Source organism: Athene noctua, chromosome 1 (assembly GCF_965140245.1).
Source record: "Athene noctua chromosome 1, bAthNoc1.hap1.1, whole genome shotgun sequence".
Taxonomy (NCBI): Eukaryota; Metazoa; Chordata; class Aves; order Strigiformes; family Strigidae; genus Athene; species Athene noctua.
In genome coordinates this window covers 139,517,803-139,542,397 of record NC_134037.1, presented here as the reverse complement: position 1 = coordinate 139,542,397, position 24,595 = coordinate 139,517,803, and the positions used below count along the sequence as shown (strand labels likewise).

The following is a 24,595-nucleotide window of genomic DNA, read 5'->3' as shown; positions in this document are numbered from 1 at the left end:
TCGGCGGCGTCCCGGCGTGCCCCGCGTGTCCGGTGCCCCCTCCCCTCTCCTGCCCTGCCCTGCCCGGGCGGCGGTGTGAGCGCGTCATGGCCGCCTCGAAGCCCGTGGAGGCGGCGGGCGGCGGCGGCGGCGCGGGCCTGTCCCGCTGGCAGCTGGCGCTGGTGCTGGGGGCGCCGATTCTGCTGGGCGCCGGCGCGCTCTACCTGTGGGGGCGGCGGGCGGCCCGCCGCGGCGGCAAGGGCGCGAGCGAGCGGAAGACCCCCGAGGGGCGGGCGAGCCCTGGGCCCTGCGGCGGTGGCGGCGGGCAGCCCGATGGGCCCGGCCACGAGGAGATGGTGAGTGCGCGCCGGCGGCGGTTGGCGCGGACACCCCCCCTCACCCCCCCGCCGTCAGCTCCCGCCGCTGTGGCGGAGGGGAGAGGAGAGGAGCGCCGCTGCTAACGGCACGGAGGGGGCTTGTCTCCGCCGGCGGGTCCGCCTCGGTGTCGATGGGATGCCCGGTCTGTGGGAGGCAGGGCCGGGCACGCTGCTGGCCCAGCCCCGAGAAGCGGAGGACGCGTGCGGGGGGATGGAGCCGCGCTGCAGCGGGAGCGGCCTCTGCCCGCGCTCCGCCTACCCCCGTCTGGGCGCGGGGGGCTCGGAACCGGGCCCTGGGGTTGGCGGCTTTGCCCTGGCAGCGCTTCGCTCAGAGCGGGTGTTTGTTCCGGTCCTGGAAAAGTACCTCACTGAACGCCCCTGGCCATACAGTACGCGCTGAGCGGGTGAGTATGGCTCTGGCGGCGCTGGGTGAACGTCCTTGAGCTTCCGAGGTGTGCCACAGCTGTGAGGAATTGCCTTCCAGGAGTATTTTGAAAAGGAAGTCTGCCATGTGTTGTGTTGTTGTCTATTAGTCTGAGCTGTGGATACAGCAGAGTGGAAAGGAAACACAATCCACATCCCTTAAAGGAAATATTTTCAATGAAAACACAAAAGCTGTGCAGCTCAAGCGACTGGGACTTCAGAGTAGGGCCTGCCTAAATAGATGTGCTTTCAAAACTTAGATTGATCCTATTGTACACAGAAATTTTCAGATAAAATGGTCTGTACAAAAATGGAAGGACAACGTGAAAGATCAGCATCCAGATCAGATCTGTGATTCTCTTGTATATCTGTATGTGGAAAAATGCCTCTAAGATGCACTTTCTGCACACCTGCACTCACAGATGTACCGTGACAGTCATGTTGTATTTCTGAGGTGTGGTTACAGTTGACAAGTGGTGGGTTTGGCAAACTGGCTTTGATAAGAAAATCCCCTTAAGATATCGCCACATTTTCCTCACCCATTTTGTGTGCCAACCAAAATGCTCTGAACTGTCAGACCACGGTTTAAACTTCATGTCTGAAGTGATCAGGAGAGAAAAAAACATCTTTGGGAGACTGGAAAAGGTCAGTTTTAACCCTGATCATTTCAGTGATGAAGATTAGTGTTAGGTGAGCGGGTGGGCAGTGGCAGGAACACAGGCGGTGGTGAGGAGGGAGGCAACGTCCATAGCTGGTGAATCACAGGTACCCTCGGGTGTTCCTGGAAGCCTGGTGAGCTGCAGAATTGATGCTGAAGCTGGAGGCAGTTACTTGAATGTAGTGACTTGTTCCTTTGTGGGCAACAATGTCGAGCAAGTAGTGTAGAGAGGACGAATTCAGGCTTTATTTACTGTGGTAACTTTGGCTTGTGGCTGCAAACAGCATCTGGCATATTTATCAGTGTGAGTGAGCTCTGGTTCACAGGCTGCTCCTGACCTTTGTGTAGCTGCACTGACTGCTCTTAGTATGGTCCCTCTGGGTGTCTTGATTGTATTTCTGAACTGCAGTGTCTACTGTCAAGAGGTTGGTGTCATTCTGTAGTTGTACTTGAAGCTAGCACTTTTAAAACACTTTAAACACTTATATGGCACTTGATTTAAAATGTTGTGTGTCTGGCTCTTTCAGATTGCTCCACAAATTATTAAATTACTGGAAGTCTCGATGTGTAGATGGTTGAGTGGTTCCCTAATAAGTGTCATTGCTTATACTGTAAAGAAATGAGAGATACGACCTAGGATAGCTGTAGTAGAAGGTATCAGATTTGCTTAAGTACATGAGATAATTGTCTAGCTGCTCAAAATACAGCTGCAGCAGGATAATTACTGTGTCTACAGGTTCCCTTGGCTGCTTTATGTGTGTGTGGGGGGGATTGCCTTCCTGTTCCTCATAGCCAGAGTGGTTGATGCCTTCTGGATTTTGTGTTTTCACCTGTATTTTATTAGTTTTAGATATAGTTGATAAGACCATTGATTGAAAATACAGCCATTGCAGATGCTTTGCTTGTTAACTACCTGCATTGTATTAGTCTGCTTTTCTAATGTGGTGGGGTATTTTTTTAAACTGTCAGATTTCAAATACAAATCTGTACAGTGAACAAGAGCCAGTAATTCATTTCACAGTCCAAACACAAGAGGGAAGTCTCTTATAAAACACGTAGTTCAGTAACGTGCTACCAACAGCTCTGTATGTGGGGGTGTGGGTGTCAGGTAACTATTCTTTCACTTACTAATGCAACTCAGTCCTCAGGACTTTTTTGTGCCTTTCGTTAAATCAGCTTTTGTATCTGTTTGATGCTCTGGTCACTGTTTCTGAAGACAGAACCTTGAATTTTTGTTCTTTGAAAATATGCAGGGTCTAAAATCTTTACTGTGCTTTATTCAAACTTTTTACTATTGTGTATGCAGTTGAAGCTTTCCTTTCACCTGCTGCAGAGACCTCACGTTTTTTCCCCCCAGGCTGTGTCTGCACTAGAGGATTGCCCTGGCATAGATGTGCTGGCCAACTGTGTGACTGATGTGTTGGCAGAAGCCCTTAGCATAGGCTGGGAAAAACTGAACTACTTTTGAGATTCCTTCTCCTGTAAGCCCAGCTCCTCAATAGTACAGTGAAGTGTATTGGACCAGTTAAGTGCTGATGATAGAACTGCATCTATGGGTGACTCAAAGATCGGGAATTTAAACTGGATCTGTTAATCACAGAAGTTGTCATTGTTTGTTATAATTTAGATAGAATGTGTTTTAGTTACTCAGTAACTGCAGGTGTCTTACATGCTCTCTTAGTTTATAGTGAATGTTGCATAAATTGAACTGCTTTACATTTATTGCATTAATTGATACCTAGTTGACTGATGTTCTTTTACTCTCTGGTAGCTTCTTGCCAGATTTATAGCCGCCTTGTCTGACAGGAGTGAGTGCTGGTTAGTCAGTGAAGTAATGTGTTGGTTACTTTGGTGTTTTTTTCTCCTTAAGTTGAAATCACTTCCTTATCCAAGTCTGTGATAGTCCAAATCTCACCCTTTAACTCTTTCAGCAAGTTTGTAGGCTAACCCTGTGTGCTTGGTATGCAGGGAAGCATTAAGCAGAGATTCTTGAAATTTAGTCAGCCGTGTAGTGCAGACAGAGCCGTTTGGGTCCACAGCAGTTCACTGTCTTTGCACATTCTCCTCTGAGCTGGATACAGCCCCTGAGTGCAGTGGTGGGTGACCACGGCCGAGCTCCTTGGCTTGTGTGGTGGGCACATAAGGGGATCAAGAGCCAACTAGTGCATGGCTTCTTTCCAGTATCTATTTTAATAGCAATTGCTGAATGTTGCCTACCTCACTGCTGTGACATTTTAGATCACAATGTGAAAAAATTAAACCCCTTTCTTTAGATACTTATCTTGATACTTTGAATTAATCTAAGCAAAGTGTGTAAAAAAAAGTAATTTCTGTTGTACTGTGCACCTGTTGCCTAATAAATTTCACTACTGACCTACTGTAAGTCTGTGTTTCATGCCAGCTGTAGTGGACAGGTGTAGAAAACTCTTGAAGGTTTGTGTAATAGTAGCAGAACAATTGTTGGACTCTTGCAGCTCATGTGCAGCTTGCTTATTCATGGTAGGCGTGAATGGCCAACATCTAAAAGGAAGGTGGCTATGGAGAACAATGACAAATTGTACTGTAAACTTGAGCTTAGTCATTTCAAACTATAATACATCCTTGCTTGGCCCTAAACGTACATCTTAAGCTCATGTGGACATACTTTTTCTCATAGCAGATTTAGTGCTAAGGAGAGTCTTAAAACCATTTATGCTTGGTTATTGAGTTTCAGTATGGGTCTAAGACCTGAGATTAATCTTAGTCAAATAAAAGAGGAAAGATCAGTATTCAGTAACAGCAGGGATTCAGAAAACAACACTCTTTTTTTGGTACCTGATTTCATCAAGACAGCCCTCTTGCTTGGAGAGGAAAAAAGGAGGTCTAGAGACCAGGGTGCTGCTTTTTTTTTTTTTTGGCAAGTTGCTGAATTAAGATGGCTGAAACAGTAGACCCCCTCTGTCATCTGTCAGACAAGGGCTCATGCAAATCCTTTTCATCCAAAACAAACTGCTGAAACTTGCTGCTCATGTTTCAGTTGTGAATTGCTGTCATCATTGGCTGGCAGCAAATTTCTTGTTCTGCTTTAAAAACTAGTCTCAAATACCTAAAGTTCTGAACTGCTAGTTTAACCATGTTGTTTACTAAGGTTTATTATTCTCAAGGCTGGCAGTCTGTTGCTGTTTGTGTGCAGTTTCTGACTGTTTTCTGAGGAAAGCACATTGAGGTTAAAGTAATGGTTAAGAAATTTTTGTCAGTTCTGTCCAGTCTTTAGACAGTTATCAATCTGCTTGTTTAGTTACCTAGATAACTGCTTCTCACACAAGTGTCCTTTGGCTTAAACTCTGGTTTAATACTCATTAGTGAACAGTTGCTGAAAGCAGTCCTAGGTGCCGAGATGTTATTTTTTATGGAACTGCAGATAAGTTGTGGGCTACTTGTTTCTGGTGCCTTGACAAATAATTGATTATGAGGTTCTATTAATTTTACTGAACTGCTTTGCTAGTTGCACAGATTTTTTTGACCAGAAGATGACAAATTCTTGAGAGTTTTTCTTGCTCTATATGGGCCTTCACCTTAAGGACAAAAACCATCCAGAATGGCAGTAAGTCAGGTCAGGAGGAGCAGTGAAATTGGAAAATAGTGTCTAGAATTATCACATTTGCAAGAAAATAGAGGAAGAAGGTATGACGTGTTTTGATTACTTGTGTATGAGGTAAATGAAGTTTGCCTACATAATCCATTCCTTATTTGTGTACACCTTCATGTAGCAGCTGAGGAGGACTGGAGGGCTGAGAAGCAGCAGCTTAAAAATTTTACCACAGTTACATCTAAGGCTTGACAAACTCAAAAACTGATCTTATGTTAAGAATTTTCATATTCTTATTTGTGCTATTATGAAAAGGTATCGCAGCATCTAATGTAATGTGAGTTCTTCAGTATCTTTTACAACAACAAAAAAAACAACTCCCCAAACAACACCAAAAAAGCCCCAACAACAGACAGTGCAAAGCAAAAAAAAAAGTCATGAGATTTAGCTTTTTAGTGTGTTTGGCTTCATCAGGTTATACTGCAGTTAGTGAATTTGAACATGTAACTTAAACAGAAATTACTAAGCTTTTTTTGGAAAAAAAGGATATGAATATTCTTAAAAATGTCACAAAATTTAAATAAAAGCTATAAATAAAAGCTATGTTTTTGTTCTTGTTTGGTTTGTTCCAGAAGTTGATGACTTGCATACCAAATCTGTAAATTCACTGTTTTCTGTGATAAGAGTTTCATGGTTGCTAAGACAATAAGTCTCATCAGGATCACTCAAAAAAAGGGTTGAGTTTAAAACTTGGCATTGTGTTTTATCACCTTCGATACCATCGCTTCAAGACATAGCTACACCATTTTATTATTTTTTTTACGCACAATTTCTGTGCGGTCTGTGAGGGATCCATTTTTCATGGGTATGAGATGCTAAGAGACTATTTTTCTTGTGTCCATTCTGGTAAGGACTTACACATTGATAAGAGCGGTATCAGCCTTTGCTTTTAAAGGTTGGCTGTTCAGTTCAGTGGTGTCACACACACACTGAGGACTGTAGCAGAGTAGTGTGACTAAGGTTGCAGGCACAAGCTGTCTCAGAACTAGGAGTCTAGTTTAAGGCAGCAGAAACAAGAGAAATTGATTTCCTTCTTGCTGCGGACATTACTGCGGAGTTCATTACGTGATAGCATGTTGGACTCTAACCCCTGACTCCCAACCTATGAATTAATTGCATCCTGCAGTGTGTAGAGCAGAGAGTAACCATGGAGTTAGCATCTACTCAGAGATTCATTTATGTATAGCTGGTTGTGTGGTCTGTGGTCCTACTATTGTTACACAAAGCTTCCTCTGATAAGTTACTGATTTTAATGGGCTTTACTGTGGCGTCATGCCCATACTCGGAAGTTTTTCGTCCCTGTTGCACTTAGGCTTGTCTGAAGACTTCATGCTTCCCAGGAACCAGCAGAGCACCAGTGACAGCTCCAGAACTGCAAGTTTCTTGCTTCCCATTACAATACCTACCCCACAGCTGGGACTGGGGCAGGCGCTGCATTTGGGCATTGTCCAGCAGTCCTGTCTGCAGTGTGTGCCTGGCACAGGGGCTGTCAGTGTGTCAGGTGGAGCAGACAGACTGCCCAGCCTGGGGCATGTACTGGGGCAGTACATCCCTGAGCTAAAGCAATTGGCAGTGATTGTAAAGTAGTCATCTAGCTGTTGGCTTAAATTCTGTAGTCATAAATAATTTTCATACTGGGAACACATGTATGAATGTTACAACATGGCTCACATCTTGTGTTTTTCCTTTTTGGTAAATAGGAACCGCACTGAATTTTATGTATTATTTCACAAAGACATTTCTAATGTGGTTTGCTGTAGAAATGCAGAAGGGAACATTCAAGCTGACTTGCATGCAGTTAAGTTTGCAGCATACACATAATCCTTCACTTAGTAAAGAGAAGTGTTGTTGAACTGGGAGCTAAATTTAGGACATAACTGAAGTAAATGTAACCTTTTCAGACTTGGGTGTAAGTTTTAGAGAAACAACTTATCAAACACAGTTACTTGTCTCAGTAAAAATATTTGCACTCTAATTCTGGTTTGTGTATCCATGGTGTATGAAAAGTTAATAATATTTTATCAATTTGAATTTAAATCATTAAAACCCCCAAATCTTAAAGCCACACAGATTACCTTGTTCTATGAACAATGGAGATGGTGAGGTTTGATTTCCTATTAAGCCCAATGGTTGGTCACACATGAGAGGAGCTGTTCTGGCAGTAGGGATATTTAAGAAATTCCCTCCCTTACATGGTTTCACTTGTCAGTCTCTCCTTAGGAGAGTGCCTGTAGGATAATTTTGTGCTATTTGGATGCTTATTTTTGTGTAGGAACTGGGACTGGTACCCACTACCTGATTCTCTCATGCCATGAGTGGAAACCAGACCTTAAAAGAGGGGTTGTACAGCAGCTTCTGGGTTCCCTTCAGGTTTTCAGTTTTAAGTCATTTAGATGCTAAAAATGATCAGACTGGCATGAAATGAACGGACATGAAGGGAAAGAGGCTGATGAAATGCAAAGATGCTTTAAAGTTTGTCTTACAGCAACCTGAGTGTGGTTTGGTGGTCTATGACAGGGAGGAGGCTGACAATTGCCAGCAAATCCTAGGTGGTCTTTTCAGAGATATAGTGAATCCTGCAGTTATTGTTTAAAGCATTACTGCCCCCGTTGATACTCTTTCCCTCCTCACTCCCCTACCTACATTGGTAGGATGGCATATGTGCTCATACCTACCTTTTGGTCTGAACTGCCCCAAAATGTCGATCCTTGGAAGCTAGGCTGTGAGGGTGAGGGAGGAGCAGAAATCCAGAAGACGAATGTTAGCATCTTCTGCAGCTCTCTTATTTCTTGAATGTGGGTCATGCTCCTGTGATAATGAGAGGCATTTTACATCTGATCCTTATAAAGCACAACGTTTAGTAACTGATTGATAAGTCTAGGGGTTGCAGGTAGCAGTGGTGCCCAAGCAGCTAAGAACAAAGGAAACAAATATTTTAAAGCAGGAGAATATGAGCAAGCTATTCAGTGCAGCAATGCAGAGGGTGGACAGGCAGGGTTGTTAGCAGTGTGCCCTCCTCTGCTAAGAATGACAGACCGTGATGGTCCAGCACTTTGTATCAGCGCTTGGATGAAGCAGGTTATGTGAAGCTGTAGAGGACTTGGCTGTGAAGGTAGTTAATTTGTCTAGTTTATAGGAGGCAGAACAGCTTTGTTTTCCCTCCAGGTTTTATTCTTCTTGCTCAGTAGGTCTTTCCATATTTAATTCATAGTCTGCTGAGTCAGCTCTGGGCTTACAGCTAGTTGTACTTCAGTAGGAAACTTGTCCTATTTGAATTGCTTTGAGGGCTTTGTCTTTAGATATTTAGTCTTTGGAGAATTAACATATCTCATGGGCTTTTCTGATCACCAGTCATGTAAGATTAAAACCTGTTTAGCTTTCCAAAGAGGAATTGCTGCATTGTTTAATACCATAATAGTGAGTCTTTTGAAAAGTTTGTCATGTATTTGATATACCTGCAAAAGAAAATCTGTGTTTTTCCAGAAAATGGAAGGCATGAGATTTTCAGAAGTCTAGGTTAGAGTTCACCACTGAGATCTGTTTTGTATCTTTGAAGACCAGCCCCTTAAATGTATAGTTTGTGTGCAGTAATGCTTTTCTTATTTGAACTGATGTATCATTTTCTTTTTCAGAGCCCTCTTGATAGAGCCCAAGCAGCTAAAAACAAAGGAAACAAATATTTTAAAGCAGGAAAATATGAGCAAGCTATTCAGTGTTATACTGAGGCTATCAGCCTGTGCCCTCCTGAGAAAAACCTTGATCTTTCTACCTTCTATCAAAATAGAGCTGCTGCCTATGAACAACTGGTAAGAAATTAAAGATAATTATGAGTTTGTTTATTCTAAGTTGCATTATAAATTGTGTATTTTGTAACTTTTGTCCGTTGAAAGATCCCAAGAGGGGATCTTATAACACTCATTTGTACTGTAATTAATCCCAAATGTATGTGGTTCCTCTTTTCCAGTTATCAAAAAGCCTGTTTTGATAATCAGTTTTGCAGATAAATGAATTCATAGTTCTTAATACTCCTGACCAGTTCTACTCCTACATATTAATTTCTCACCCCTTTTTAGTAACATACCATAGTAAACAGAAATAACATTTTTGTTTTTTAAGAAGTGTTTCAGCACTTTGTTAAAATTGTTGGTTTTCATTATGTTTTCATCTTTTTTTCTTCTATTTGTTTTGTACCAGTCTTTCAGTCCCAGTGTGACCTCCTGCAAACATCTTGGCATCAACTCATCATCTTCTCCCATATGCTTTGTACAACTGTCTGGTTTCGTTTTTCTGTAGGAATTCCTTTTCTGTTTTGTGGCTGTTCTGGTGCGGGTGGCTTCCAGTGGTGCCTGGCAGTTTCTTACTGAGAAACTTGCAGAAATAGAAGCAAGCAGGTAGAACCAGAGCCCTGGGAACTGCAGCTACTGTTAGGTGGGCATGACCCTGGAGTTGGTAGTGAAAAGCAACATAATGCAGCAGAATAGGGCTTCTCTCATTGTGTGTTTTTTTTTACCCACAGCAAAAATGGACAGAAGTGGCTCAAGACTGCACAAAGGCTGTTGAGCTTAATCCTAAGTATGTAAAAGCTCTCTTCAGACGCGCGAAGGCTCATGAGAAGCTGGACAATAAGAAGGAGTGTTTAGAAGGTGAGTGTCTCTAGACGTGTGTATTAAAAGTGGAATTCACTCAGGTGCTTTGGAGAGGATAACTTCTGGGACTGTTTTGTTTTGACTTCTGTAACCACAGTAATACAGAATTACTTATTTAAAACCATTCATAGCTACTGCAAATACATTTTCTCTTGTAAGAAGAAGCCTCTTCCCATTTTTCAAGCTGTTATCTGCTTACATGTGAAATAGTTGCTGAGAAATCGATGTTACTGCAGCTACTCAATATGGTACATTGGTACCAACTCAATTTTTCCAGCAAATTCCCTGCATTTTAGAAGAATTCATCAAACATGCTGAGTAGATAACCCAGATAACATTCTACTTCTGTAAACAAACTTGCTTCCCTGTTTGTTTTGGAGAAATGGTACTGCTGCAGAAACCAAGGGGGTTTTGCATGTGGAGAAACATGGTCAGAAACAGGAGTATTAGTCATTTAAATGCATTTTGCAGGTATAAAAGGGAAAACGGGTTCAGTAGCATTTTGTTCTGATGAATGTTATGAAAATTGGAACAGATTTAACCTTTCTTTTAATATTAACACTATATACTTGGCAGCAACTACTCTGTCAAGTCCTTCAAAATACTATTCCTAACAGAATACATTTTGAACTGTCAGGAAGATGTGACTGAGAAGCAATGAAACTACTGGTCAGGTGTGTTGTCTGAGGGCACTTCTGAACTAAGGGACACGGCTTGAAAGGACCCATTTAAATTTCATCAAGTGCAATCACTCCTGCTGATGTAAGGTTAAAAGGCAAATGAAATTTTCAGTTATGCTCATTATCAAAGGAGGACAGGAAATAAGGCAGTGCTCAGACTGGCAAATCTTACTGTTAAATTAGTTTCATTATGTGTAACAGCTAAGAATTAGGTCTGCTAAATTAGAAGGTAAATAAGATGAAAAATTCTATTTACCTGTCTGCTGGCAGAGTGCCTTCCTTCCCTGTAAGACCATAGTGACTGGAAGAGAACTGCTTAGGTCATTTAGTGTAGTCCTTCGCAATCACTGATTAACTAACAGCTGTACTTCAGGAGTCCTGTAATAAAATCTAAACTTTATGTAGTTGTGATAAACTGACAGCTGATAAAAGCCCCAAGAGAGATCAAGTGTCCTTGCCATAGTGAGGTAGCTTTTAAATGAAACAGTAATGTTTGTAGCAATTATTTTCAACTTTGATTTGCGTTTGATTTTTAGCTTGCAGTTTTTTTCAGATCTGAAAAATCACATGTTTTTTCTGAACTACACTGGTTTTCTAATACAATACTGCTTTTCCCTGCCAACCACGTATAGCCAGTACAATCCCAGAAAGTCAGGTATGTCCATGTAGTGGGGGAAAGAAAAACCAAACAAACCCAAAAAACCACCACCAGCAAAAAGCCCCTCCGATGATCCCTGGCAGTATAATTTGGGAAGATGTTGCTGCTTCGCCCAGGGCCCAGGTTTGGGCACTAGCTTACAGCTGCCTGTTCTGGGCAGAGTGTGCCTGCTAAGGCTGCCTAGCACAGTATTACCACACGCTGCCCTTCAGGATCTTCCTCGGTGTGGTGTGTTTTCCAGGGGACTCTGTGCTTCTTGACCATGCCAGGGTTGTGGGGAGTCTCTGTATAAACTATGGCATCATGGTACCTGCAGCAGTGCATGGCTACAGAAACTGCACAGGAACTGCAGGGTAAGACACTTGCTTTTCAAGTGTATTCAAACAATACACTGTTTGAGTTTCAAGTCCAAACTCTCTTCATCTTCACTGATGTTTAGAGTGAAAATTAAATAGGAAAAATCAGTAGTAGTATTGCATTAACTAGAGGATCCAGAAAAGCAATGTCAGTGTACCCTAAGAGCAGATTTCATGCTGCAAAGTGTGATTCAGGCAGCAATGGGTTAACATGTGCAGAGGCTTCTACCTGTGAAAGTGATGAGATGGGGTAGCATTTTAAATAGGCCAGAAGGATATTTCTCTTAAACTTGTTCTGTTGTAAAGTCATGGAGGTGAGCAGTAAAACTTGAGATATAACATGGGAAGTTTTCTTAAACTGAGGAAGAAGTGAGATGTGATGGGACTGAATATGAATTTTAAAAGTAGAAAATTAGGACCAGTCCCAGAAGAGAAGCTGCATTAGCACTTCTAATACGAACATAATATGAACATAATTACTATCCTCAATTACTATCCTCAAAGTTCCCAAATGGTAGAAACTCCTGCTGGAGGTACAGATTTTCACTGTTCATCTAAGTGTGTTTGTCTAAAAACATGAAGATAAAAATAAATGCATTTCTCTTCATTCACTGTCACAAAGTATCACAAGGAGATCCTTTTGGATACAGATTGGTATCTTGGAAAACATGGTAAATAGAGCAAACTGGAAATAGGCTTTTACCCTCCAATAGGATATGTATTAGTTCAGCAGTGGCACATCTTAGTCTGCTCCAGTGACTATCAGAATGTGTCTTTAATCTCACTTTTGTGTGTTGTTTCCTAGATGTCACTGCAGTCTGCATTTTAGAAGCCTTCCAAAACCAGCAAAGTATGTTATTAGCTGATAAAGTTCTTAAACTCCTTGGAAAAGAAAAGGCCAAAGAGAAATACAAGGTAGGACTTGTGATATTGCTGACAAATTCCTGACTGCTGGTTGAAATGTTGATTGTTGACTTTGTCAGTTGTTGAAGCGAGTCACTGACTTAATCTCCTGAAGTGTAAGAATTGCATGAATGGTTTTGCACCGAGCTACTATTGTACCAGTGTTGTTTTCCCTTGGGACTGGTCCAAAGTTTTTGAAACCTCAGTAGGGAAGAGAAGTCTATTTCTAACAACTGTTTCCTTTTAATAATCAAATTTATGACATTGAGGAGTCACCTGAAGTTGGTATGCTGCCCTACATGGGCCTTTTCTGGACTTGCAACATAATGGAAACAGGGTATGTTGGAACACCAGCAACCAAATGTTCAGTTGCACATCAGATGGCTGAGTTAGGTATGTGTGAGATAGGAAGGTTTATAAATAATAATTGAAAATGCATAAAAATGTTGGTTCAACGTGTGATGAATAGCTTAAAATAAGAAGAATTATGATTGAGGACTTTTTCCCCCAGGTTATTCTTGGTTTTATAAGTAGAAATTTTATGTTGGAAAGACTTAAGTTGACAGCAGAATTCCTACATTTTAGAAAGTGCAAAAATAATGCTGTTTTAAGGTTGGTTTGTTTACTGTTTTGGTTTGGGTTTTTTTGTTAAATAAGAAAAGCAGAAAAGCATTGCTTAAGAAAAAAACATGCATCTTCCAGACTTCCTGAATCTGTCTTGGAAAATCATGCCTTCATCTCTACTTCTGCCTGCGAGTTGTGAGAGGCAATCGCAGGCTGTTTCTGTTCCCTTTCTGTAAACAGAGGCTCATACTTGTGCTTTTTTGTTTTGGCCTCAGATGTCTTTGGAAACTGCAGAAGAGAGCACTAGGGAAGTGCAGGATTAGCCAGGAACAGTCATTTTACATGGCTGTAGGCTTACAAAAACGTTGGGACAGGTATTAAAATATCCTTGCTTGATATTAAAACATTCTTGCTCGTTTTTTGTGATGGTGGTTGAAGTACTGAAATCCACATTGGTTTTGAGATGCTGAATTTCTTTCCTATGGAAATTCACATGACCGTGGTGTTGAGGTAACAAAAAATGAACGGTGCTGTTAGTGTGGTGGCATCATAAAATAGGTGTGCTTCACACAGGCAAGGTTACGATAGAATTTAGGAGAGAGATCCAGGAGAGTGTATTCAGACTTTTCTTGCAGGAGAGACTGAATTGTAATTCTTGTGTGCAGTGTTTGAGCAAGAAACTTCATCTGTAGAACAGGTTTTGTACCTGAGAGGTGTTAACATGGGACTTCAAATAAAATGTGTGGTATCGGGGCCAAGCTCCATGTAGGAATAGGATATTGCCTCATTCATCTTCATTAGTGATAGACAGCAGCTCCTCTTGGGCAGGCTGGAGTAAAGGGTGGATTACCATTCAGGATCTACTTGAATGTAGGCTCGTGCTTAAACTGCCAGCTTGCATTTTGCACCCGCTTTACATGCACACCAATTTTCACCCAATTTTTGTGCACGTCAGTACATCTACCCAATGTCTTACGATATCCTGAGAGTCCTCATTTCTAGGCACACATGCAGAAAGATACTATCTCCCTTCTTCCGTAAATATCTTCACTTTATTTCTACTGGTGATGGGTACTGCCTTGTGATCTGAAGCTTAAATGTCAAAATGCCAAATCAGAAATGTCAAGATTATCAAATGAGATAGTGGAAAGTCATACATGGGTTTTCATGAATGAAATTTTTTATAATCACACTTGTTTATCTATTTCCATATTTACCATCTGATCTTACCATCTAATGACTTGAAATTACATTTCTCTGTTTCAGAATCGTGAGCCTCTGATGCCCTCACCACAGTTCATTAAATCCTACTTCAGTTCTTTCACAGATGATATAATCTCCCAACCTTTGCTTAAGGGTGAGAAATCAGATGAAGACAAGGATAAGGAGGGAGAGGCTTCTGAAGTAAAAGAAAAGTGAGTGTGCAGTTAAGTTGGGAATTGTTTGGTATTGGAATTAAGTTTTTGGTGATTTTTGACTTTCTGCTCAGTGTAACTTGCTCTTGTTTCTATAGTACTTGGCATGGGAAGTCCTGTGGTAATAAAGTGAGCCTATGAAAAGAGATCAGTATTAAAATTAAAACTTCTATGAAAGCTGACTGGCTAGTTCCAAACTATATATAGATGGGCTCAATCCACTAAACAGAGGAAGGACAACGAGACTGGGAAGATAGGCTGAATGTTTACTACAGTATCTTGGTAAATCTTAGGAGGTGGGAGGAGTGGAGAGTGCTGAGTGGTGCTTCTGGAGAAAGGAATGTTTTATACTGAAGGAGAGTTTCTGAGGAAGAGAAAGGTTAGTCTTTGGATTGGAGGGGAGAAGACAAGCTAGGGAAAGGGTCTTTGTTAATGAGAACTGACTCTACAGCCACTGAGGCTGAAAGGGTGTGTTACCTTTCGGGAATCAAATTGCACATAAAGGAGAGGTGGTGTCAAAGAAAAGCATGAGCTTTTCCTTTTTTCAGTGGAGTTCGAGCACCATAGGAATGGTGCTTTAACTGACTATGCTGTTTTCCAGTTTATTTACTTAGAAAATATAATTGCTTTCAGTATGGAAACCATTGCAAACAGTGCTACATTTTTTTTTTCTCTAGAGTAAGATAGAATGTCCTGATCTACAGGCAGAATTCAGGACACTTAGCTGGGGACAAGGCAGTGCTTACTGTAATTTTTGCTGTGAAATCCTTTCTTCCACATAAACTGCACATTGCTAGGTTTAGTATTTCACTTTTCTGACCTGGAATTCCATCCCAGCCCTCTTGTTTTAAGGCAGAGATTATCACTGTCCTTAATGTGAAAGAAAATATTTCAAGGGACAAACGAAGCTCAAGTCCAAGAGCTTTAAAACATTTTTCTTCTTTATTTCCAATGTAATTTGGCCATTCTCTGTCTACATTGTTTTCAGTCTGCAGTGGCTTAATCTAGGGAATACTTGTAACTTTACTTATTCTGCTGCTGTTGTAACTGAGTATAGCAAAAGTTAGTATTATGATTTGGTGAAAAATCTGAATTGAAATTGCAGTGTTCAGTGAATGCGTGTATGTATACAACTGTTCTTACATCATTTACAGCTCTGGCTATTTGAGAGCAAAGCAATATATGGAAGAAGAGAACTATGACAAAATTATCAGTGAAAGCACAAAAGAAATTGAAGCAAAGGGAAAATACATGGCAGAAGCTTTGCTTCTGCGAGCTACTTTCTACTTACTTATTGGCAATGCAAATGCTGCCAAACCAGACCTAGATCAGGTCATCAGCATGGAAGATGCAAATGTGAAGGTAAGAATCTTACAGCTGGATTGTAATTTGGGTTAAGAAAACATAGAAGTTAGATGATGAACTTGCAGGATAGTTGAAGAATTTGTTTTTCTGAGTTTTCAGGTACTTTAGTGGGAGTGTTGTAGTTTATTTCCTGTTTTGTCTTTCTATTCCTGACAAATTGTTTTTTCAAGGGCTTGTTGGTCTTTGAGACAGCTGTGCTAAGTAGTACAAACTAAAGAACAGAGGAAGTTGAATGGAGACTTACCCAGTCTGGAAAATTAGTTCATAGATAAGAGAAAAACATTAATCGTACTTGCATATTGAACTGCTTCAGAAAATGGTCATGTATTTGTAAGCATAGGGAACCTGTCATTTAAAGGGTTTTGGAGGGGTTGAAAATGCACTGAGGTGATTCCAGTTGATTTATTTAGCGTCAATATCAGATTTTTCCTGTTTAGAATGTCAATAGGAGAAACCAGTCAAACGAAAAATTTACTGCAGTTGTAACAAAGCCTTAAATCTGGAGGAATGTTGGTGTGGCTGATGCTTCTTTGAACTTTTTTACAGCTCCGAGCTAATGCTCTGATCAAACGAGGAAGTATGTACATGCAGCAGCAGCAACCTGTGCTGTCCACTCAGGACTTTAACATGGCTGCTGATATTGATCCTCAGAATGCAGATGTTTATCACCATCGAGGACAAGTAAGAAACATTAGAGATTTTGTCCCAATACTTGCATGTTTCAGTATATACTAAAAGAAAAATAAAGATCAGTACATCATCAGAGACACTTTATACTGTTTGTGGCAGAAAAACCTGAACTCCTAATTTTGAACTGTTGTGGAATAAACATGCAGTCTAATTGTCACGTTCAGGTCAGGCAGAAGCAGTTTGTTTCTGTAGCTGTAGGCAAGAACACAGAGCGACAGAGGTTCAGCCCTCTATCAGAACTCCATCTCAGAAGCACTAGGGCTTATGTACACTGACAGCAGGCATGGTGCTCTGTGAAGGGGCCTGGTGTGGCAGAGCATCATCTGCACAGAAGGAAGCTTTGTTACAGTGGATGTAAGGGGTGTCCCTGGTTACTCAGCATCTGCAGCACTGCAGCCTAGACTTGCATCTGTTCAGCTCATCCTGCTGTGTTCTTGACTAATTTCTAGAGCTAGAGAGGCCTGCTTCTACAGAACTGTAATGTAAAAGGTGCTGGAAAAAAAGGAAACATGACCCAATGCAGATATGCTAAGTTGTATTCATAAGGAAGACTTCCACAGATCAAGTGCCTCTCTCTGTGAATTCATTAGATCTCTTCAGTGCTCAGAAATCAGAATGGTCAGATGTGTTGATTGGAGGGAATGAAGTTTTTCTGCAGATTGAAAATTAGTGTTTTACAGTAGCTTCAAAGTAAAGTAAGAATGATGAAGTGAGTTCCACTCCTGTGGAGGAATGAGAATGTTTTAAAAAAAAAAAAAGTTGAAATGCAAGCTGGGAAAGCCAGAATGTTTCAACATCCAAATAGTCTACAGGCATTAACTACAGTGAGGCAAAGTGACTGGAGAGAATACAGCATAGGTTTGGAGACTGGATGTAATGGTAAAGCAGTAATGGCAGCAGTCTGAAAAAATGCAAGTGTTCTCAATCCCTGCACATGGACATTGCCTTTCTGTGTATGAAGCCAAAGTTTCTCTGGGGGCTTTGTTATTTCATGACAGTGATGTTTAGTCATGGGTTTTGTAGGTTTGTAGGAAGGTCTAAAACTGACCTGGAGATGCTATGAGTAACTGATCCTCATTGAATTATCACTTAAGTGTCTGAAGCACAGATTAAATATAGAAATAGGGTTTTCTTTCATTCTGGCTAGCTGAAAATCCTGCTTGACCAAATTGAAGAGGCTGTGGAAGACTTTGATGAATGTATCCGATTGCGGCCTGATTCTGCCTTGGCTCAAGCACAGAAATGTTTTGCTCTGGTAGGTAACATGCTGGTGTTTATCTGGGTGGTTTTTCTTTTTAAAGAGTTCTGGAAAACATACTATGTTCCTCTGATTTATTCCAATTTAATGGAAGAGTAAGGCAACAAACATCTCCATCTTGTAACGATAAGGTAAAAAAATAATGCAACAGTTTCTCCAGTTGGAGTTAGGCTTTCATTTTGAAATGTTCAAACTGTCATCTTTTCTATTTTGTGGTGGAGGAACAGAGATCTTCTCTCTAATTGTATCACATAAAGTTGATTTAAATGAGGCTTTAATGTTGTGGAAGACAGTCATCCTCAAGAAATTGGAAACAAACTATTTCAAGCTCATACAATGCCTCTGTGTGCAGCAATCTTCTGAGGACAGCTTTGTGTGTTGGGAACAAGGGGGGATTCTAGGCTTGGAATTTCTAGGCTTTTGAACTAGAGGGAGGCTTTTGGCAACTCTTAGGCCTTGCAGCTTCCTCCTTTCACCCCTTCTCCTCTCCAAGTCCACTCTAGCAGATACCTGGACACATGGTAGGTTCCTAAAACCAGGTTTGGTAGGTTGTACAGGCATGTCACCTTCTGGAGCTTGTAATGGTTATGAAGCATGCAGCTCTTGGGGAAGTGCATAGAGGTCTGAGCCTTTTTTTGTGATGTTTGGTTATTTTTTTTACCTTTTCTCTTTTTCAAAAATTTTTCTTTCTTGAATAGTATCGACAAGCTTATACAGGAAACAATCCTTTGCCTGTGCAAGTAGCTATGAAAGGCTTTGAAGATGTCATTAAAAAATTTCCAAAGTGTGCTGAAGGCTATGCACTATATGCTCAGGTATGTTTTTCTCTCTAAAAGAAAATGCTGCATTCTCTTGTACCCTTTATCTCGGATAATGTACACTTCTTCAAATAAAAAGATTTTTGAGAATAAGTCCAGAGATAACACATGCTGTCTTTAATAAGCTGCCTTAATTTATAGGTATAGGTGTGCTGGGGTAGAGGAAGTAGAGGGGGAAGTGGTGGAGCAGAGTATAAGTGATGGAAGTCAAGGGTGGTTATTAGGAGACACTTCCCCTTGGATCACTGCACATGTGACATCTCACTTGGTGGGTGTTGCAGATTCTGTAGGTAATCCAGGAGTTAGGTGCGTGGAACTAGGGTAGCAGTTTCCTTCTGCTACAAATGGCATGTGCTGGTCATGCAGAGTTTAGTATAGATGTTCGGAGTACGCTTGTGACAGCGGTGGTCATTTCTTCTCTAAGAAAACATACTGCTGATTCTAGTACAAAGAGATGTTTTGTACAAATTCTAGTACAGAGAGGGGTCTGTTTTAAGTAGATAGGCAATATGGATGCCTTTCCTTTTGAAAGAAATATATTGGAAAAAGGAAGAAGTTGAGACTTCAGGTACAGACTTTCAGAATATTTTTACTTGCACTACACTTACCATGTTGCTTGTGGATCTTCCATTGCATGTGGTACTGTGATCAGCAATTTGTGCACTTAAAGCCCAGCAGCTTTCTTATAAAAAGCCTCAATTTTGAAACCTAGCTCTGGTAACTGATGTGCCTGGCCTGCTCTACGATAAGAGAGCTATATCCAGTCTCAGCTCATCGATGTGGTTTTAATTAGAATTAGCCTAGCACAGAGTGTGTGTCCCTGTGTCTTGATGTACAGGCTTCTTTTTCGGTGCAGGCCCTGACTGATCAGCAGCAGTTTGGCAAAGCTGATGAAATGTATGATAAATGCATTGACCTAGAGCCAGACAATGCCACTACATACGTTCATAAAGGGTATGTACGAGTTTGCCATTCTTTCAGTCAAGGACGTTTGGTGTATTTATGTGAATCAACCTGAACTGAATGTGTTTAGAAGTTTAGCTGAGAGAAATAACTTTGTGGAAACATCTTAGTGCTGTTAAAAGTGATTCTACAGTTTCTCTTAACTGTAAATAATTTTCATTAATGTTCACTCCTAATTGAGTGTCTACTTGAAGTACATTCAACTTTTACCTTAGCCCTACTTAGCTTTGTGCTGAAGTTTTCTTTTATGTAACAACTTGTAACAAGTCATCTTGGGAGGAATTTACTTTTCTTTAGAGCCATTAAACTGGTAACATGCTTTATTGGAAGCGACTTTCATATGCCTGTTTTTAAACTGTCTACCCTGCATTAGGAATTAAATACATTGGGGATCTCTTTTTCTGCTTACATGATCAAAGGGTTTTGTGAGGAGTATGTGAAGTTTTCTAAATTTTCTCTCTATTCTAGTTTACTTCAGCTCCAGTGGAAGCAAGACTTAGACAAAGGGTTAGAACTCATAAGCAAGGCCATTGAAATTGATAACAAATGTGATTTTGCATATGAAACCATGGGAACGATTGAAGTGCAAAGGTAATGTTGAATTGTGGTGTTAAGAGTTCTTAGTTACTTTTGAAATTACAGTAGTCCTTTAGATTTCCTTATGGATCTTGTGTCTTCCTTAAGATCTTCCTCCCAGTGCTGTACAAGGCCAGCTCTTACCCAAAGTCCCGATTTCTGTTCTGTAGCTCTTGGGCGTAGTTCTACTTTATGATCTGACAAGTTCCTGTGTCTGCCAATGTCATACTTAATGGACAACATGCAGAATCAGTGTGTGTTTAAATACCTCCCTTCTGCATTTAATGTGACTTCCTTAATTATGAGGTGTATCTAACGTAGCCCTTAGAAACATCTTAGGGGACCATTTGTACTGAGGATCCTGAGCTGTACTCCCAGATCTGACGATTTGGGTTTAACTCCAGCAGGACTGCAGTTTGCAAGTTCACAGGGTAAAGAGGAAAGACTAATGCACTATTCTGTTACAGTGCACTGTATTACAGTTGTGTAACGTTTTGGGGTCTCACTGAGAGTCTCTTTTTTTACATGTCTAGCCATCAGAAGGACAGACATACTGTTCCTGTGAGGAGTTTTGCAAGCATTTCCTATTTAAATAATGTGACCTTTTGTCTGCTGGTTTTCCTCTTTAAGTGTACAAACTCTTTTCAAGGGTGATGAGTTCTTTAGTTGTCCCAGCATTATCTTTGTAGAAAACTTGGTGTCCCATGGAGAACATTAGATCCCCCACTACCACTGGTGGGGGCTTTCAAAAGGAAGGCTGTTCCACAGCTGTCTCAGTTTGCTCATCATCATTATCAAGTTCTTAAGGTGGTTCCTCCCAAAGTCCTTTTAAGCTGTTAGTAGTGGAGAGTGTTAAGTCCCAAAGGAAGAAAAGATGCTGTAGAGATTAAAAGATTGCTTTGCCAGTCCTAACTGGACTACATTTGGGTGTATTTCAGAGGTAATCTGGATAAAGCCATTGAAATGTTCAACAAAGCTATCAACCTGGCCAAATCTGAGATGGAGATGGCCCACCTCTACTCGCTCTGTGATGCTGCCTATGCCCAGACAGAAGTTGCAAAGAAGTATGGATTGAAACCACCAACACTGTAAGGAAATGAGGAGGAAATGATCTTCTAAAGTGAAGTTGCCCACTTCAGCCAGCCCTAAAGACGCTGTTGCAGACCATGTTGAATGGTGGAACTTAGTCTCTTCCCGTTCGTGGTGTTGTCATTTGCTACATCTGTTCAATGTTTAGGTGTTGTGGGAGTGGTTGTTCAAGAAAGTATGCAGTTTGCATCTTGTTCCTTCTGCAGCAAAAACCTTAAAGTGTGTTAAGGGAATTAAGGTTGCAGAGGAACAAAAGGAAGATATTTTGGCCATGCAAATAAAAACTTCACACTGGTTCATTTTGGGTGATTATGTTGTGGGCGATTTTTGCTTTATCAAACAATACTACAGCATGTGGGGTTTTGTTCCTGTTGATTTTAAAGGTAATACTAGTCAGTGCTGTAAAATAGGTTTCTTTTTTATATGCAATTAATCCTCAAGAGTTGATTTTAATTTTGCAAAAAGGAAAAAAATAATTTTCAAACTGTTTAATAAATAGAGGGGTTTTTTTAAGGCAGTAGATGTGGAGAGAATCCCTGTAAATATAAGCAAGCATGCACAATCTTCCCTTAAAGCCCTTCCCACCCTCTGCATAACTTAGAAATAGTCCTGTGGCAGCTATTAGGGAATTAATTTGATAGCCCTTCTCCTCCCCCCAGAAAGCTGTAGCGTGTAGGAGAGCTAGTTAAAAGGTTGGCTGGGGAGAGAGGTCAGGTAACACTGCTTCAGTGTAGGTTGTACTGGGAGAAAGGCTGTGTTCCTGGGCAGCAGTAATCACTGGAATGTCACAGGGAGTTGCTCTGGAGGGTTCAGAGGGACTGTCAGAAACAGAAAGCGCTGCTGGGAGTAGAGCTGCCAAGGTAAGGTCATGCTTGCATATAATCTGTGTGATCTCTGATGCTCTTACTTAAATGTAACAGCTGACAGACCATCTAAATTATCTTCAGTTTCTGAGGCTGCTGTGTTCTGATCTGCTCCTTGCAGTAGCTGCTTCACAGGACTGAGATAAGGAACAAAGCAACTTCAAATAATGGATTTAGAATCTGTACTGGTTTCCTTGGTCTTGAGGCCCTGTCTTGTCCAGGATTACAAATCCTGTAGAAAGGAAGCACCTGTTCTGCATGTAGCAGATTGGTAAATGAATATATAAGAGTACAAACCATGTTCCTTTAGCTGGGAATGTCACAGAAGGCTCTCTTGCTTTGAGTGGAGCTCTTGGGTGTGGAAGTCAGTCAGTCCATCTTGCCTCTCCCTGGGTTGATGTGGCTGGATGAACCTCATGCAGCTACTTAACTGCTGTAGCTTTTATGATGCACTGATTTGGTTGTCTTTCCATTCATGAAATCATGGATGTGTTTGTGCTGAATTGTCTAATGTGTCTCATCTTTTAAAGAAATGAACCATGCTGTGGTCAAACTGTCTTGTTCTCTAGTTCTGCCACCACAGAGCAGCAGCTTGTATTTTCAACTTGACCTTCCTTTCTTCCAGCAACTACAGTCAAGAATTGAAACAGTGGAGATTAGACATAAAGATGTAATTGTTGTGTTTTAGCTAGCTCAGTAGGTGATCTGAAATCATAGTGCTGGGGTAGAACCGAAGGCACTGGAAGGTACTGGCAGTTTCTAAGGGCACTGCACATCACAAGTGTGAAATGTCTTCTGGAACTTCCAATCTCAGCATCAACTACCTGAGAACAGAAGTAGGCCAGGCTCACTGGTGTGTCCTGTTCTCCTGAGGAGTTTTTATTCGCATGGCCTTATTTACATTGGCATTGCCTCCTCTTCACCCTACCTGTACCCCATTCCTTACCCCACCCCATCAATTAAGGGAAAAAAGCATGTGCTGTCCAATACTAGCATTCCAAATCATCACAGACTTTTGCCTGTTCTTGAACTAGTTTGAAACTGCACTGAAAGGATGCATTGTCTGTAATTTTTTTTGTAAATGATGTATCACCTGTAAACTGAAAAAATAAATATTACCTTCAAGTATCTCTCTCTGACATGTATAAGAGCAGGTTTTGAGACAGGTACTCTCTGCAGTGGTGCTCCCTCTGCTTATTTGAGGTTACTCTGAATCTAGGAAGAACCAGTAATGACTGACTCCCTGTCATCTTCAACCTTTTATAAAAAATGAGGAGACATGGAATTATCAAGTTTTATTTCCAGTTACTCCTGTCACCCACAGAGGTGTTGTCTTGGGAGCTGAAGATTACAGAGGAAGGAAAATCCAGCCTGGAAAGCTGGGAATCTGAGTGGCTTGACGCTGTTAATGTGTGTATGCAGGTGGATCCCTTCAGTAAAGGTTTAGGGTTTTTTGTTTAAAATGGCTGATATAGCTGAGGTTTTGCTTTAAGCCAGGTGTGCATGTGAACTTTGAGAAAAGCTTGCTTTAGTAGGGATCAAGAGCTAAAGTGAAACAAGTATTACTGCTATTTAAAAAAATCCAGATCTGTTGGAATAATGTAGGAAGCTGGTACTCATGACTTGGATAAACCTGGTGTATCCTAGAGGCTGGGGGAAGTTGCTTCTACAAAGTTGTTTGGATCTTGTACAATCCTTGTTGATCATGTTAGAGACAAGTCTACCAACATGGAGATGAGAAGCTGTGACTTGAATTACTAGGATCTCACTGCAGATTGGAAGGGAAGAGGGAAGAAACATAGACCAAGCTGTACTTTTGATGCAGCTTTAACCAGGCTTCCAGCTGCAGTGGTAATAACATTGCCCCATACAACAGGCATTACTGTGTTTTCTGCCATTTAAAAAGAATTTAAATCTTGCTGTCTGAAGTGTCAGGGTTATTACTGGCTGGTTTCCTGTATTTACAGAATACTGGTGCATAGGTATGATATGGATACTTAAAGTGCCTGTTTTCTACCAACACAGATGGAGTATTGACTGCTTTAAGGTATCATCTAGCCAAGAACTGACACTGTACTAATTTCATTGAAACACCCCAAAATAAAGTCCCCTTTGTATTGCTTCTGAGTGGAGTGCACTGGAGCCCCCTAAATCATACTGCTAAAACAAGGTGCTTGGAAGTTGTCCTGATAGACTGAAGGGGGTAGAGCTTGTGTGACCTCTTCAGCTGATTTCCATCTGTTCTCCCCATCAGGGATTCCATTGATTCTGCAGACTGTTGGAAATGGCACTTTGCATTTTTAAGTGGCCAGCCCCTGGGAATCCTGCACTGCTTTAATCTTCCCAAGGTTGTGTTCAGTTTCTGCTCTGCTGCACATTAAACTACTATAGAGAGGGGAGGAAAGGCAGATGCAGTAGCTTAGAAAATGAATGAGTAATAGTTGCTACAATTTAGAAGATGGAGCCAGGTGATGGCCATCATGGATGCTGAGTCTGGGGGAGGCACTCATCTAATGCAGGAGACTTGATTCAAATGGTAAATTGTTAATTTTTTAATATTTATTTTTCAACAAATAAATCTTCATTTCACCTTGTGCTCTGTGGCTTGTTTCTTAGGAGATCCAGTACAGTATGTACACTGAAATGCAGTAAGTACAGACCAAAAAATACCTGCTGGTAGATAATG

At 41.1% G+C, this 24,595-nt stretch overlaps 1 protein-coding gene across 1 annotated transcript; it reads left to right on the top strand.

Moving 5' to 3' along the window:
• Positions 1-40: 40 nt before the first annotated feature.
• TOMM70 (translocase of outer mitochondrial membrane 70) lies at positions 41-24,036 on the top strand. The gene is made up of 12 exons (XM_074898071.1): positions 41-335; positions 8,698-8,871; positions 9,582-9,708; positions 12,211-12,320; positions 14,139-14,287; positions 15,442-15,649; positions 16,199-16,333; positions 17,490-17,597; positions 18,299-18,415; positions 19,275-19,372; positions 19,850-19,972; positions 20,896-24,036. The coding sequence occupies exons 1-12, from the start codon at positions 87-89 to the stop codon at positions 21,047-21,049; spliced, it is 1,752 nt and encodes a 583-aa protein (XP_074754172.1). The 5' UTR covers positions 41-86; the 3' UTR covers positions 21,050-24,036.
• Positions 24,037-24,595: the final 559 nt, after the last annotated feature.

What these genes read in the sequence shown, in the direction of transcription:
- TOMM70 (XM_074898071.1), top strand. Translation starts at nt 87, where the DNA reads ATGGCCGCCTCGAAGCCCGTGGAGGCGGCGGGCGGCGGCGGCGGCGCG. An exon ending in TGGAAGATGCAAATGTGAAG is followed by an intron (nt 15,650 to 16,198) that starts GTAAGAATCTTA and finishes ACTTTTTTACAG; the next exon opens with CTCCGAGCTAATGCTCTGAT. An exon ending in GGAACGATTGAAGTGCAAAG is followed by an intron (nt 19,973 to 20,895) that starts GTAATGTTGAAT and finishes GGTGTATTTCAG; the next exon opens with AGGTAATCTGGATAAAGCCA.